Raw genomic sequence first — 16,446 nt, 5'->3', positions numbered from 1 at the left:
AATATAGCTCATTGAAAAACACACCAAAGCCTTGGCAGAGGCCTTATAACAATTGAACATCAGAAAATAAAGCTAATGATTCTGCTTTTTGTTTTACAAATACACTACTAATAGGTACATACCCTGTATATTAAAATATTTATTATTGCGTATTTGATTAATCAGTTACAGTTCTTAGGTCTAGACATATCAAGAAATAAGTAACCCACATTTTATTTTTACATTGTCTATTTTATAGCAAGTACAAACCTGTCTTATAAATAACACATAGGAGGAATCCAAGAAAACATTCTAAAAATATCTTAATATATTGCTGTTAATTTTTTCAAATTATTTTAGGTGTATTATTATAATTAACTTCATATTAACTTATTATAAACTACGAACTAACAATTTCTTATAATGTAAGTACTGATTATAACATTTCGTGGATTAAATATCGTGTGAAGTATTCCATCAAAATTGTTTTATTTATACGATAAAAAGTGTTAATATGAAGACTATAGTGTGATGGAGTTTTATAGAAACACAATATAAAACATTTTTAACTATTTAAGACGCTTTGATATTAGACGGACTTTAAAATCTCTAAACCTCAATGCTGTAACTGATCCAGTAGAATAAATTAAGGTAGTACGTTATTACTTACTATATTTTTCCTGAACTACTACTAGTAGTATACTATTTCTCCATGTGAAATGTATGTTATTTATGTTATTTCTAATTGTGATAGAAAAAAGAAAGATGTCTAGTTTGGACGAACATTTGCCCGATGACGATATGTCCAGGTTTTTTACTGGTAAGCCACTGTACACATTGTCAGTAATTGGCAGTAATTGTTGCCTAATCAAATTGATGCATTCAGTCAAAGTCATATTCAAATAATTTAAGCAAGAAAAGATATATTTCACAAATCCAAGCCAACTAAACTAATGTGGCATGGATTAACTGCTGTTAATTTGGTTATATATATATATATATATATATATATATATATATATATATATATATATATATATATATATATATATATATATATATATATATATATACATTTGCCTTTTATATTAATTAGACTCATAGTATCTGCTTTTTATAAGTTGGAAGTAATATTACTTTTTGAACTGACAGTTACGCTGAATACATTATGTATATACATTTTATATAACAATTTTAATCACATGTACAGGTACTCATGAGGTACTACATTGTCTTGAAGGTGAGGGTGAATTTAATTTACACGAGAACATGAAAACATGCAAGAAAAACCCCGACCATACTGGGTTCATACCTGTGAATCTGTTTAAACCTGAACACCTTCCTTTAGAATTCCGTGATGAGGACATATTCAATCTGACCAAAGCGTTGGTCAATGTGACGGTCAGGATAGCTGTAAAGTTTACCAGTTTAGAGAGACCAGAGTTTATACAAGGGACGAAAGACCAGTACCCAGGGTATGACATGAGGGGGAAGAACTCACAGAGGACAGGGACTGGGAGGGTGATGGAAGTACGGAAGTACGCAGAGGGAATGCAGTTTTTCCCTTACACGCCTTGTCCATGTCCTGAATGTGAATTGTCTGGAATCCCTAGCAAAGTGTGGTTCCAGGTTTTGGTTCTGACTGCCAAACATGTAGTGTATGACGATAGCGAGGCGTGTACGTCCAAGTGTAGACTGTGGTTTGATGAGGAGAAATGCCCAGTGGTCAACATCATTGGGTGGAAGTTAAATTCATTCGGATTCCAGAGAGATATTAGTATGTTCTTTTGTGTAACACACGACATAGATGTCGGGGAGAAACTATCGGGTATGGTTTGGGGTTTTATGAACTTATGTACAGAAATCTGTATGAAATACAAGAGTCGTAAAGATGCTGACAAGCTGACCATTATAGTTTCACATCCTCATGGGTTCGCTAAGCAGGTCTCTGTAGGTCACTGGGTGCACAAGGACAAGTCAGACCACAAAAACACCAGGTACACGTACACAAACTGCACGTGCCCAGGAAGCAGTGGAGCTATGGTCTACAGACTAGGGTTGCTAGCTGGCACTACTAACCACCCCCACAGTGGAACTAACTCCAGTGGGCTAAACTACAGCGGCTTTGCTTTTGAAGTTAACGTGTAAAGATTGCCATAATCAGATGTTAAGACAAAACACGACTGACTTCAAGATATCACAAAATACTTACAGATCACTTCAAGATGTTGGCACACACATATTACTGTATATATATAATACTGTATATTACGATCGATTTTTCGCTGTGATGTAATTTATATTGTTACACAGATAAGTAGACACAAAATAAAATGCGAACATTGTTTCTATTCCTCCAAGTTTAGAAGATTTTCATGAAGATCATTCTACCTTATATTAACGCCAAATGCGTATACGGGAAGTATTCCATAAATAGTTGTATATAGATTTTTTAGGTAAAAATTGACAGTCATTACTATACATTTATTAATAAAATTACCACTTAGATAATTTTATATTTCAATATATTAATTTCCTAATGCTCACCTTATATTGTTTTTTGTTTTCTTTTAGCTTTTTAAAAATCAAGATTATTTTAACTAAAATAAACAATAATACAATGAATAGATTTGTTTTATTTTATTTTACATCGTTTGATTATACCTCCTTTTAACCCATAAAAGAAGTGTTATAGTTAAACACACCTGATTAAAAATGTACATTCACAAAATATAACATTAAAATTGTATATAGATCTATCTATCAATTGCCTTATATCAAACAACGAGACATACCCTAGAGAAACAAATAGCAATGTAGCTGAAACTCCATATATTTCGTCTATGACTCACAAGAGCATAGTTGTCACAGTATGGTACCCGTAACACAAAGTAAATAAAACACCAAAATATACAAATATTATTCAACAAATTACCGAAGTAAATGCGCACACTAATTAAATAATTCAATTAAAAACACAATGTTCATTGGTATATTTTGTTGTGTTTTTAACTAATTTTGTAAGCTATTTTCTCGATGAAAAAAATAAAACTTTTTTTTTTGGCATCAGCCCTTATCAGAAGATCTAAATATTAAATCTATATATATAAAGCAAAGTGGTCAAGTGCCCGATAAGGCACTTCCCGGCGCCGCAGGCGCGTCAAATTTAGCACGATGGTGCCTTCGGGCGATAGAACACGAAGGCCGGTGACGGTTGGCCGAAAAGACTACGGAGAGGGGGTCAAAACTGACCTCGACTGACCGGCACCTTATATGGGCTATATTACGAAAAAAAATTTCCTCCGACGACCCCCGCTTGAAATTTTGTGAGGTGGTAGGAGAACGCCTTGGGGTGTCACAAAAAACTCGCCATGTCCGGGAAAAATCGGGAAATGGGTCAAAACTGACCAGTCGTATTTCCCTATATAATCTTTGTATTTTATGGGAAAAACAGAGGGTCATTTCAAAACCGATTTTAGGGCACTTAACCTCTTTACATCTGGCTAATTTTTGGAATGTTTATAGGTAAATGGCTTGGCCGAAGGGCAGACCTGTCAGTTTCACTCAAAGTGCTCGACGAGGGCTAAAAAGTGACCGCGAGTGAAATTCTCTTTATATGAGCTCTATTACGAAAAATTTTTTCCTCCGACGACCCCCCTTGAAATTTTGTGAGGTGGTAGGAGAACGCCTTGAAGTGTCACAAAAAACTCGGCATATCTGGGAAAACTTCGTTAAGGGGTCAAAACTGACCAGTTGTATTTCCCTATATAATCTTTGTATTTTATGGGAAAAACAGAGGGTCATTTCAACGCAGGCTTTATGGCACGTAAACTCAGTATATCTGGCTAATTTTTTGCTTACTCTTAGGTCTATGGCTTGACCTTTAGGTAAAACTGTCGGTTTGACTCAAAGCTTTCGACGAGGGCTAAAAAGTGACCACGAGTGAAATTCTCTTTATATGAGCTCTATTACGAAAAAAAATTTCCTCCGACGACCCCCATTGATATTTTGTGAGGTGGTAGGAGAACGCCTTGGGGTGTCACAAAAAACTCGGCATATCTGGGAAAACTTCGTAAAGGGGTCAAAACTGACCAGTTGTATTTCTCTATATAATCATTGTATTTTATGGGAAAAACAGAGGGTCATTTCAACGCAGGCTTTAGGGTACTTAAACTCAGTATATCTGGCTAATTTTTTGCATACTCTTAGGTGTATGGCTTGACCTTTAGGGAAAACTGTCAGTTTCACTCAAAGCCCTCGACGAGGGCTAAAAAGTGACCGCGAGAGAAATTCTCTTTATATGAGCTCTATTACGAAAAAAATTTTCCTCCGACGACCCCCCTTGAAATTTTGTGAGGTGGTAGAAGAAGGCCTTGGAGTGTCACAAAAAACTCGCCATGTCCTGGAAAAATCGGGAAATGGGTCAAAACTGTCCAGTTGTATTTCCCTATATAATCTTTGTATTTTATGGCAAAAAACAGGGAAATTTTAACACAATTTTTAGGTTACTTAACGTCTGTACATCATGCTAAGTTTTTGTATACACTACTATAGATGACTATGCCGTATGGAAAAACTTTTGGTCAGACTCAAAGCCCTCGACGGGGGCTAAAAGATGATCGTGAGTGAAATTCTCCTTATATGAGATATATATATATATATATATATATATATATATATATATATATATATATATATATATATATATATATATATATATATATATATATATATATATATATATAAATAAATTGACGAACGATCCCCTTAATATTATATGACGTCGTAGACCAAACCTGGAGGGTAACAAAAAATGTATTCCCATCGGAAACAGCAATTATAGTCGTTAAATATGTTCATATACCGTAATTTCTTATATAAGCATAGCAACTGTTTGTAAAAAAAAAGTAAACAAAGACTTACGTCATACGTTCAGTCTTCAAGGGAGGTAACGTTTGTAAAATTATTATTTTTCAAATAATTGTATACTATTTTAAACAGAAACAGAAAATGACGAAGTATAGCATTAGTTTTGGTACAAAATTAAATTGTTAATTCAGTTATGTATCCTGATTAAATAAATAAATAAATTTCAAAAGGCAATGTAATATAAACTATGAGATATACTGTTCATGGAACCTGTATAGTTCTAATTCCATTTTAGTTATACATTGCGTACTTTCCATTATTTCTTCGAGAACGGTATTTTATTTACAAACAAAAACATTTTTTTTCAAAAGTTAGCATTACTGTTTAAATTAAAGCACTCCACACCCAATCCATCGCTAAATAATTAAGTATTCAAATTATCAAATGTTATTTAAAAACCTAAGCGAAGCTAGGCAGTATGCCTAGTATATTAATAATTTGAATAAATAGTTCATTTCTTGATATTCTCGAATTCGCAGATCTGTGAAGCGTTTCCGCTTAAAAATTAATATTATTGTTGTAACTTAATACCAGCTACTAATTACTACATCACTAAAGGTATTACGGAAAGAGAATAAAGCGTTAGATAAATAAAAAAAAAATCCAATGTGGAATGTAGAAGACGCCATTATTTTTTCAAAATAAAGGAAGATAACCCTTTCTGAATTATTTTCTGTTTCTACTTTCGAATATGCTTTTTTTTTAGGGTCTATGAATAAAATTTAGTTTGCACATTCAGTATTTCCAGCAATTTTGTTTCAACATATGTCATTATCTTTTTTTTCTACAAATATTGCCCAAGATATTAAACTCATAATCTCGGAGAAAAAATGAAACTGACAGAGATATATATATATATATATATATATATATATATATATATATATATATATATATATATATATATATATATATATATATATATACATATATATATATATACACAGAGAGAGAGAGAGAGAGAGAGAGAGAGAGAGAGAGAGAGAGAGAGAGAGAGAGTAAAAGAGGTGGTCAGGCGGGCTTTCAAAGATTAGGATCAGCTGTCATAATGCGGCCTTAATTATATTGAAACTTGTATGTAAACAATACTTTATTTTTACTTTCTCGTATACAAAGTATAGAGAAAGTATTGTCATTGTTAAAAAAAAATCGAGATTTTTACAAATCTCGACGTTTTACACCTCCCTGAGTCGGAAAAAACATAGTTTTGCAATCTTGTCCGTATGTCTGTGTTTGTATGTGAGTATGTGTCTGTGTGTGTCTATAAACGGATAAATTGAGTACCGTTACAGCTAGGTAGATGAAATTTTATATATAAGTATTCTATCAAATTTGTAGAACCGTGTCAACTTTTCAGCGATTTCCGATAAACGGAAGTGGAAATTTTTCAACTTTAAATTTTTTCAAAAGCCTATAACTTGAATACTATTTCAGATAGATTAATTAAATTTCACATATAAGTAAAAGATCTAATTCTCTTCCTTCTTTTAAACTTTGAGTAACTTCCGTTGACCGGGAGTAGTAATTAACGCTATTTCCGTTTTCTCAAAAAACGGATGTGAATATATAAAGTACTAATAATATTCCGCAGTATTATACACATTTTATTTGGCGTTGACTTGTTGTGCAATTCTTTTTCTACGAGATTCTATTCTATTTTAAAAAGATTAAGTAAATAATAAACCGGGAGTGATCTCCCCTAAACTTTCTCGAATATTCTTAAATAAAAAAACAGGGGATGGGAACTCGGGCTGTAGACATGATTTTTAATCCATTTTAAATACTTAAAGTTTTTAAAATAGAATAAAATCTCGCTTAGTTTATTTTCGTCTTAGTTATGTCTGAGCGCACATTGACCCAAAAATACTCCCAATGTCATCGGAAAATAGGTGTAGCAGTCACAGGCATAGACCTACATGGGCGACACCACTGGAATACAGAGTGCAATAGAAAATATTATGTTTTTAAACACGTTCAAAAAAATAAAACGTAACTTACTACTAACACTAAACTACAAATGGCGTTTAGCCTGGAGCAAAATATTGTCGACACAAGCGTAATATATGCAACTTGATTTTATGACGATTATAAATTTGATCACATAATCGTCTGCTTGTTCGTTTCAACGAAACAATATTGAAATAGATACAACAAACATAATTCATAAAACAAAACTTAAAATTTTAAGCAGAATGTTTATTAACTAGAAAGAAATTACATTGTTTTATTATCCTTCAATACAAAAAAAAAACAAAAAAAAAAACCACACACAAGCATAAAACAAAATCTAGCTACAAATAAGCATAGAAAGAAATCGAGGTTAAATACAAAACGGTGTATCGCAAGTCACTTCTGATTAGCTACTTTAGGTCAACCATCGTGAATCAATACTGTTTACACTCTATTCCACAGCCAACCCACTGAAGTTTAGCTCAGAGTTAGCTCCACTGTGGTTCGGGCCAGACCACCAACCTAGTCTGTACACTAGAGCCCCGCTGCTACCAGGACAGGTACTAGTTTTGTATGCAAACCTTTTCCATTGCCCCACAATCTCTCTGTGTACCCAGTGACCCACAGAAACTTGTTTAGAACAGCCATGAGGGTGTGACACTATTATGACAAGATTGTCCTTGTTTCTAATCCCCATGTACTTATCATTTATTTGTTTAAGTAGGATAGTAAAGCGCATGTCCATCTCTTCCAGCTTTGTACCTATCCCTATATCGTGAGTCACACAATGCAACCAACACATGTCCTTGCCAGTGTCTGACTCACTCACCTTCCACCCATAAATCTTGACCACTGGACTTGTATCGTCGTCAAACCATAGTCTACAGCTCGTCTTTCTCGCCTCTTTCGTATCAAAAACTACATGTCTGGCTGTCAACACCTTAACCTCCCACCACTCTTTGCAGGGTTTGTCAGAGTCACAGTCAGGACATGGACAAGTTCTGTAGTCATTCATTCCCTCTGTGTACTTTATTACACCCCCCACCATCCCAGTCCCTGTATGCAATCTGTTACTTCCCCTAAGTTTGCAGCAAGGATAAGGAACATCAGTGTCTGGTACAAACTCTGGCCTGCCTGGACTGGTGAACTCAACCGCAACTCTGACAGTTAACTCAGCTGTAGCTTTAATAAAGTCCAACAATTCGTTGTCTTGGTAACCAGAAGGGAAATGTTCAGTGGTTAACGCCTTCACGCTTATAAACCCTGCATGTCCAGGATTTTTCGTACAGTGCACCAGGTGCATTTGTAGATCAATCTCACGTTCACCTTCAAGACATTCTTGAACCTCATGCGCACCTGCATAGGAAATATAATCCTCTAATAACTGTGCACGTTAGTTGTCTTTAAACATTTATATTAGCAAGAACCAAATTTTGACAAACATCTTAAAGCAATGATACCACTATAACATAGACACGCAGTACATAACAAAAGATAGAGTGATACACGTCCTACAATAGCACCAGATATTTGAAAGTTATAATATTAACTCTACATAAAACAACAAAGTCTTAGCTTTACATTTTAAAACATGACATTACCTGTAAAGAAGCGTGCAACGTCTTGCTCTGAGACCACATTTGTATGGCTATCGGCAGAATCATTTTTGTCCTCTGTAAATATAATAATAAAACACATTTTACCATCACGAATGTTGCTCTCGCACACACAGGCTCAAGGAAAAACAGCAGAATGTGGAATCGAGGAATTATAACATCTTGTTGTTTTTTTCAATTCTCTAGACGTTTGGTTTTTGACTTTCCCAGTAGGTCTACATCATACCAGCTGACTTTTTTGAGAAGGAAAGTTTGCTAGACCATGCCATCATTACAGCTCTGGGAATTATGTAGCAAACATACACACACTGTGTGTATGTGTATGTTATAACAGAGGCATAGCGAGGGGGTGGGCGGGGGTGAGGACCTAACCTGGTGACACCATTTAGGGGGAGGGGGGGTGACACCAACGCAAAAATAGCAAAATATATAGAGATAAACTTGAGGGGGTGCAAATTGAAAGTTTGAGGAGGGGGGGGGGGGGGGGGTGCAAGTCGAAAATGTGTCCACGGGAAGGGTCGCTGCGCCTCTGGGGGTTGACACCATTAATTGCCGCACCGGGTGACAACCGACCTCGTTACGCCACTGTGTTATAATAATATAACATAACATGAATAAGATAGATTTAAAGTTAAATTGACTTACTTAGATTTGACATATTGGATTAAAGTATATCATAAGTGTCCGGATGTAGCTCGTGTTACTACGGAAGTTCTTTGAGGCTCTGTGAAGAGGATACAGAAGTACAGCACATAGCTAGATCAAATTATTTTATTAAGTATAAGCAATTTAAGAAAACAAACCGAGTATTTGTAACTCTTAAACAGTTTTCAAATTGTGGGTTCGTTAAAAACTCTAGTTTTAATGCCCAACAATTCCCCAAAATTTTGTGTTTTAAAAGCACCCAAATTTTCAAAAAGTCATAATAAATTAGTTTATAGATATGCACTTAAATGTTTAGCTGAGTACCCCAAAATATGGTAGAAGATTATGAATTCATTGTTTATATTGGCTTAAAATATAAAATTTTATGAATGGTGGAAATCCTACGAAGGGGTCAATTTTTCAAGTTGGCCGCCGTTGTGAAAGTTACCAAGATTTTTCCGCCAACTTTTGCAAATCTCAACGTTTTACAGCTCACTGATTCGGAAAAACATAGTTTTGCAATCGTGTCCGTATGTCTCTCTGTCTGTGTAAGTGTGTGTGTGTCTGTCTATGTGTGTGTGTTTGTAAACACAATATCTTGAGTACCATTACAGCTAAGTTGATGAAATTTTATATATAAGTATTATATCAAAATCGTAGATTTGTATTAATTTTCAGTAATTTACGATAACCGGAAGTGGAACTTTTTCTACATTGAATTTTTCAAAAGCCTTTAACTTGAGTACTATTTTAGATAGATAAACGAAATTTCACAAGTAAGTAAATTATCTGCATTCTGTCAAATTTTAAGTCATTTCCGTTGACCGAAAGTAGTAATTTTCGCTATTTCCGACTTCTCAAAAAACGCAAGTGAATTTATAAAGTACTAATAATATTCCGCACTATTATGTACATTTTGTTTGGCGTTCACTTGGTGTGTAATTCTATTTTACTTTCTCGTATACAGAGGATAGAGAAAGTATTGTAATCGTGCACAAAAATCCCATGAAATTTTGACAGTTTCCACCGTTTTATTGTTATTCATTGTTTATTAGCATTAAAATATAAAATTTTATGAATAGTTGAAATCCTAAGAAGGGATCAATTTTTCAATTTGGCCGCCGTTGTCAAAGTTACCTAGATTTTCCACCAATTTTTACTTTCTAGTAGGCCTATATACGAAGTATAGAGAAAGTCTTAAAATCGTGCTAATATAAACCGGTAGTAATTTCCCCTAAACTTTCTTTATTCTAGCTATCTTGACCAGTTTATTTTTATTTTTTAAAGTGCAGTATTCAGTCTACTTACAGTTTCAGCAGTTTGCAAGCATTCACAGCTATCTCTCAGTGGTTAGTAATACACTTTAACCAACACAGTTCTCTGAGTGAACCTTAGTATTTTATTCTTATATTCTTAAACACACAGCTCCTCGTGTCTCTGGCTCTATTTTTTTCAAGCTTTTATTTAACTCACTTCCTCGTCAGTCGTCAGTCGTCAAGCTGTTTAGATCGAAAGGGCCGAGCGAAATTGCAGACACTTCTAACTGACAGATAGGGTTCGTAATTGGTAGGTGGGTCAAGACATAAAGAAAATGCATCGTGACATGAAATTTAACTAAATTGGTCACCTGATTAATTATTTATGAATTAATTAAAATTTTGACCAAATTAGAAGGCAGTTCTATCCACACGCGTCATCATGGCAAAGCGCGTTATCACGTTCAATAGCTGCGCAATGGTTTTTAGTCATGTAACTCTATTGTAAATAAAAACATGTAAAGTACTAAAAAAATTTCATAAAAAACGTTTTAATAACAAGCTTTTATGTAATAATGCACTAAAAAGTAGAAAATAAATTATACACTACTATTTAAATTACTGTAAAGAAAAGCGTGGGTCTCTTCCTAAATATTAGTAAAGGTATCCAATAGATACTAAAGTGACCCACGCTTTTCTTTATAGTTATTTAAATAATAGTGTATAATTTATTTTCTCCTTTTTAGTGCATTATTACATAAAAGGTTGTTATTAAAACGTTTTTTATGATTTTTTTAAAACTTAACTGCTGCACAATTACACATGGATACACATCACTGTAACACGCAAATCACTCACGGGGCGTAACCATGATTTACACAATACAACGGAGGTAACAATCACTAACAAAACAGAGTTACAACCTGTGGTCTATAATTTTGAAATAATGAATTGTTTTGAAATTTCAACGAATCGGCATTTTGGGGTTATTTAAATCTCACCATAAACTGCAGAAATCAATAGTACATCCACATGAAACACATCCCACTTCACGTGTGGCCTTGGAACGAAGTAAACGATAAACAGGGGAGGGCATTCGGATTGTTTCGCGTTTACACCTCCTGGTATGTGGGCAAAGGTTGGAGTGACGCTAGGACGGAATTTTTTTTTATTACAAAGAACAATATCCTCTTTCGAATTGGGTAAATTACTATTGGGTAAATTACTGTTGTGTAAATTACTGTTGTGTAAATTACTGTTGTGTAAATTAGTGTTGTGTAAATTACTGTTGTGTAAATTACTGTTGTGTAAATTACTGTTGTGTAAATTACTGTTGTGTAAATTACTGTTGTGTAAATTACTGTTGTGTAAATTACTGTTGGGTAAATTACTATTGGGTAAATTACTGATAATAGATATACACATCGGTACTATTAATTCCACGCATTTAACGCCATCTTTCAGAAGGGTAGGGTAGCACCCGACACCAAATAAAAAGGTTGAGATAATTACGTATAATAGTACAGTTTTAAACTTCTCAAAGAAAGGATGACAAGAAGACGATAAAACAAATAATAATATTACAAGGAATAGCCTGTATCAAAATATCAATCCCTTGGGTCGCTCCGGGTCAGCACCGAACGCCCCCCACGATCAAGCCGGGTACCAGGCGGTAGGACGACGTCCCCACGTCCCGCGTCTGGTGGGCGGGGAAGGAAAGCCCGGTGAGAGCCGACGGAAGTAGCGACCGATGTGTGGGAAACTCATATGGTCGGAGTTTGCTACACTGAGGCCTGCCTGGTTAATGGAAGTCAACCTTCTGAACCGGTTTCCGTATAAGGAAGGAAGGAAGCACCCCAAAAAGACTCTAAAAGCCATTCTGAGAGGAAAAACGGAAAGAAAAATCAACGAGATCATTCTTTAGGGTCTAATTTCATATGAGCTCAACATAGCCTGTTTATAAATGTATACAACCTAGGCAAACCAACTGAGTGGTATATCACCCTCAAATCCGACGAGCTTTATAATTCCCTCCATACGTACGAACTCCTCGAACATTCCGATTACTGCAAAAGCTTGCTTTTACTCCAGGCAGAGAAAATGCCCAAAGGGGCTATTGAAAAAGGATGCCGCCCACAATTTCTGATAGTACAGCCAACCAAATCGTTAAAACACTGGCCGAAGTAGACACTAACGTTACAACCCTCAAGATGGGGAAAGGAGACAAGTGGGCTGCAGACTTCTACCCAAGCGCCTGTTCAGAAGACCTCGCCCACTACTTAGAAGTAGAAATCGGCGGCGAAACACACCAACTATTACTACAGCTGAACGGTAGAAAGACAGTTTGTAGGTTGTGCAACACCACCCTGCATGGACCCTCGGCTTGTAAAAGCCAGTTTGTGCGGGAGCGCGATGGTATTCAAGTCGACGAGGATGGCAACCACTACCTAAGAATCGAACCACCAAGACCCGATACATCAGATGACACCGCAAACAGCAACCAAGACATCGACCCAGACCCCCAGAGAAGACATCGAAACAGACTCATCTTGGACCACAATACTATCCAAAAAAAGAACTAACTGAAAGGAAAAAGAAAGACAAGCAAAAGGAAAACACAGATCACATTAAAACGACTCAACCTATCCGAAGTGCTACGGTCCCACCCCTAGAAGAACCTCCCTACAAAGGAAAGGTAAAGGTATCAAGCAAAAGGAAGAAAAAACACACACCCCCTCCCGCATCCCCAAGCAAATTAGGGCGAGCCAGAACTAAATGAAACAAACAACGTAAGTAATAGCCTCACAATAATAACCCTCAACATACAAATGTAACGTTTACCTATCTACCAGCCAGATAGATGGTGAACGTCCCCGGATTCTTTTTTTGGGGTTATATGCAAATGACTTACAGCCTAAATGAATGAACACTAACTCAATAACACACTAGGGCTCGATTTTGATGTCTAGGGAAAACTAGTGATACTATAGAAGTTAACACTCATCCAATCTGCATACAACCTTTAATAAGCGAACACAGTTGTGGCAGAACACTAGGTTAAACGAGATAAAATATTTAATTTAGAAAATAACAAAACCCAACTTACAAAGCGTAAGAAAAAATGCTATCACAGATTTTAACACTGTATAAAAATAGCCACAGGCCACACAACACTGCTATAGCTTCAAGAATCACTTGGCGACAAGTAATATTATACTAGAAGACTAAAACAACTTAAGAAAGCATAGCACACTCAGGACTTAAGTTCACTCACGTTCAAATGGTCAGAATCTATTGCCAGACAAAATGGACGGCTTGATCAAGGTAGACTGCCCCGTGTCGCGTGTGTGCGATCTAGATAAAGACTTAGGCCACAGGGGAGGTTATCCTCAACTCATGTAGCCATTGGTTGGGGTAGTCATCTGATCCGAATCAATCAATCAGATCTTGATGGAAAATTTCTTAGTTTTAGACACCCTTAATAAGACAGTGGAAAAACCCCGGTAGTTGCACCATCAATCCATATAAGGTATTATACAATGTCAAAATAAAACATTACGTGACCTAAGTAGGTCACACAAAGCACGCATCACAAAGAAAACACTTCAGAAACCTAGTCCATAAACCCGATTTTCTTTTATTACAAGAGACAAACTTCAAAAGCACATACATAGCAGACAAATTTACACACAGTTTAGGCCTGACAGAAGCACACCATAGCTATAGTTCACGCTCCATTTGCTCCCTAAACAAAAGACATGACGCACTTAGAGGACAAAGCAAGGACAGTAGCCGTTTATAGACGAACTATTTGGACTTGTATAAACAGAGCTAAATTTGACAATTCACAGTTTACGTGACAGATTTTAGATTTAATTTTTAGAAGACGACTGGACAAATACAGCACACTAACACACACACTATAAAAAGTAACACCTCAGTAGTCAGTTCACACACATCACAGCCTTTTACGCCTGGCTCCCAATGTGCCGTCAACCAGCGCCCCCCCCCCCCCTTACCCTCAACAGTCATGTCACACAACAACGAACCCGCTGTCTAGCCCGCCTTATCCAACCAACCCCCACCTACACCTCCCCGCCTTACCCAACCAACCCCCACCTACACCTCCCCGCCTTACCCAACCAACCCCCACCTACACCTCCCCGCCTTACCCAACCAACCCCCACCTACACCTCCCCGCACACCCACTCAACCAACCCCCACCTACACCTCCCCGCCTTACCCAACCAACCCCCACCTACACCTCCCCGCCTTACCCAACCAACCCCCACCTACACCTCCCCGCACACCCACTCAACCAACCCCCACCTACACCTCCCCGCCTTACCCAACCAACCCCCACCTACACCTCCCCGCCTTACCCAACCAACCCCCACCTACACCTCCCCGCCTTACCCAACCAACCCCCACCTACAACTCCCTGCCCACACAACCAACCCCCACCTACACCTCCCCGCCTTACCCAACCAACCTCACCTACACCTCCCCGCCTTACCCAACCAACCTCACCTACACCTCCCCGCCTTACCCAACCAACCCCCACCTACACCTCCCCGCCTTACCCAACTAACCCCCACCTACACCTCCCCGCCTTACCCAACTAACCCCCACCTACACCTCCCCGCCCACACAACCAACCCCCACCTACACCTCCCCGCACACCCACTCAACCAACCCCCACCTACACCTCCCCGCCCACACAACCAACCTCCACCTACACCTCCCCGCCCATACAACCAACCCCCAAATACACCTCCCCGCCTTACCCAACCAACCCCCACCTACACCTCCCCGCCCACACAACCAACCCCCACCTACACCTCCCCGCCCACAAAACCAACCTCCACCTACACCTCCCCGCCCATACAACCAACCCCCAAATACACCTCCCCGCTCACCCAACCAACCCCCACCTACACCTCCCCGCCTTACTCAACCAACCCCCACCTACACCTCCCCGCTCACCCAACCAACCCACATCTACACCTCCCCGCCCACACAACCAACCCCCACCTACACCTCCCCGCCTTACCCAACCAACCTCACCTACACCTCCCCGCCCATACAATCAACCCCCAACTACACCTCCCCGCCTTACCCAACCAACCCCCACCGACACCTCCCCGCCCACCCAACCAACCCCCACCTACACATCCCAGCCCACACAACCAACCCCCACCTACACCTCCCCGCCCACCCAACCAACCCCCACCTACACCTCCCCGCCCACCCAACCAACCCCCACCTACACATCCCAGCCCACACAACCAACCCCCACCTACACCTCCCCGCCCACACAACCAACCCCCACCTATACCTCCCCGCCCACCCAACCAACCCCCACCTACACCTCCCCGCCCCACCACTGTTCTGTTCTTTCAATTTTGTTTAACCATGTAACTTTTAGGCACATTTTGGCGGTTTCGAATTTTTTATTTGAAAGTTTTCTAATTGCATTGTTTATTTACATTTGCCATACACGGCAAGCTCTATATTGTGAACTGTAGCTGTCAATAGACACACCAGTATAATAATGTTAATTTCTTTTTGAAATTGTATTATTGTAACAACTCTAAGGCTGTCAAGCATGATAAGCTCCTTTTGTTTCATACATCTGTTGTTCAAGCACGCCTCACCTCCCAAAAAAAAGCAATGTATTTGAGATCCCCCTTTGTCACCAATGTTCGATACCCCTAATACTGTATCACGTAAGACTGGAAGATTTATCTCCCCTTTTATCTGTCACGTCACGCAACAACGATCATGCTGCTTGGCCTGCCTTACACAACCAACCCCCACCCACCCCTCCCCACCCCGCCACTGTACTTTTTTTTTTTTTTTTTTTTTTTTTTTTTTTTTTTTTTTTTGGTTAGCCAATTAACTTTGTGGCAGAATTTAGCAGGTTGTTAAATCCTGGTTCTTGAAAGTAGTGTAATTGCACTGTTTATTGACGTTTGCATACACGGCAATTTCTTTTATTGCTAGCAGCAAGATATATCACTATAAAAATGTAAAGCAATTCTGTTTTGTATTTGTATCATTGCATCAAC

At 38.0% G+C, this 16,446-nt stretch overlaps 2 protein-coding genes across 5 annotated transcripts; one reads left to right on the top strand and one right to left on the bottom strand.

Moving 5' to 3' along the window:
- On the top strand, positions 1–2,520 carry LOC131943908 (uncharacterized). 2 transcript variants are annotated; one of them, XM_059304240.1, is made up of 3 exons: positions 1–114; positions 734–799; positions 1,190–2,520. In XM_059304240.1, the coding sequence occupies exons 2-3, from the start codon at positions 745–747 to the stop codon at positions 2,125–2,127; spliced, it is 993 nt and encodes a 330-aa protein (XP_059160223.1). In that variant the 5' UTR covers positions 1–114; positions 734–744; the 3' UTR covers positions 2,128–2,520. The 2 variants fall into 2 exon arrangements, with proteins under 2 accessions (XP_059160223.1, XP_059160233.1); XM_059304250.1 differs by lacking the exon at positions 1–114 and adding an exon at positions 373–404.
- A 3,385-nt stretch (positions 2,521–5,905) lies between these two features.
- On the bottom strand, positions 5,906–14,060 carry LOC131943913 (uncharacterized). Of its 3 annotated transcripts, XM_059304265.1 has the most exons (5): positions 13,650–13,833; positions 10,428–10,662; positions 9,120–9,198; positions 8,460–8,531; positions 5,906–8,214 (listed from the first exon to the last, which is right to left on the bottom strand). In XM_059304265.1, the coding sequence occupies exons 3-5, from the start codon at positions 9,130–9,132 to the stop codon at positions 7,310–7,312; spliced, it is 990 nt and encodes a 329-aa protein (XP_059160248.1). In that variant the 5' UTR covers positions 9,133–9,198; positions 10,428–10,662; positions 13,650–13,833; the 3' UTR covers positions 5,906–7,309. The 3 variants fall into 3 exon arrangements, with proteins under 3 accessions (XP_059160248.1, XP_059160264.1, XP_059160257.1); XM_059304281.1 differs by lacking the exons at positions 10,428–10,662; positions 13,650–13,833 and adding an exon at positions 13,989–14,060; XM_059304274.1 differs by lacking the exon at positions 10,428–10,662.
- Positions 14,061–16,446: the final 2,386 nt, after the last annotated feature.

Source organism: Physella acuta, unplaced genomic scaffold (assembly GCF_028476545.2).
Source record: "Physella acuta isolate Inbredline_101_S28 unplaced genomic scaffold, ASM2847654v3 ptg000040l, whole genome shotgun sequence".
NCBI classification, from domain to species: Eukaryota; Metazoa; Mollusca; class Gastropoda; family Physidae; genus Physella; species Physella acuta.
Note: the sequence above shows the minus strand (reverse complement) of the source record. Positions and strands in the feature narration are given on the sequence as shown.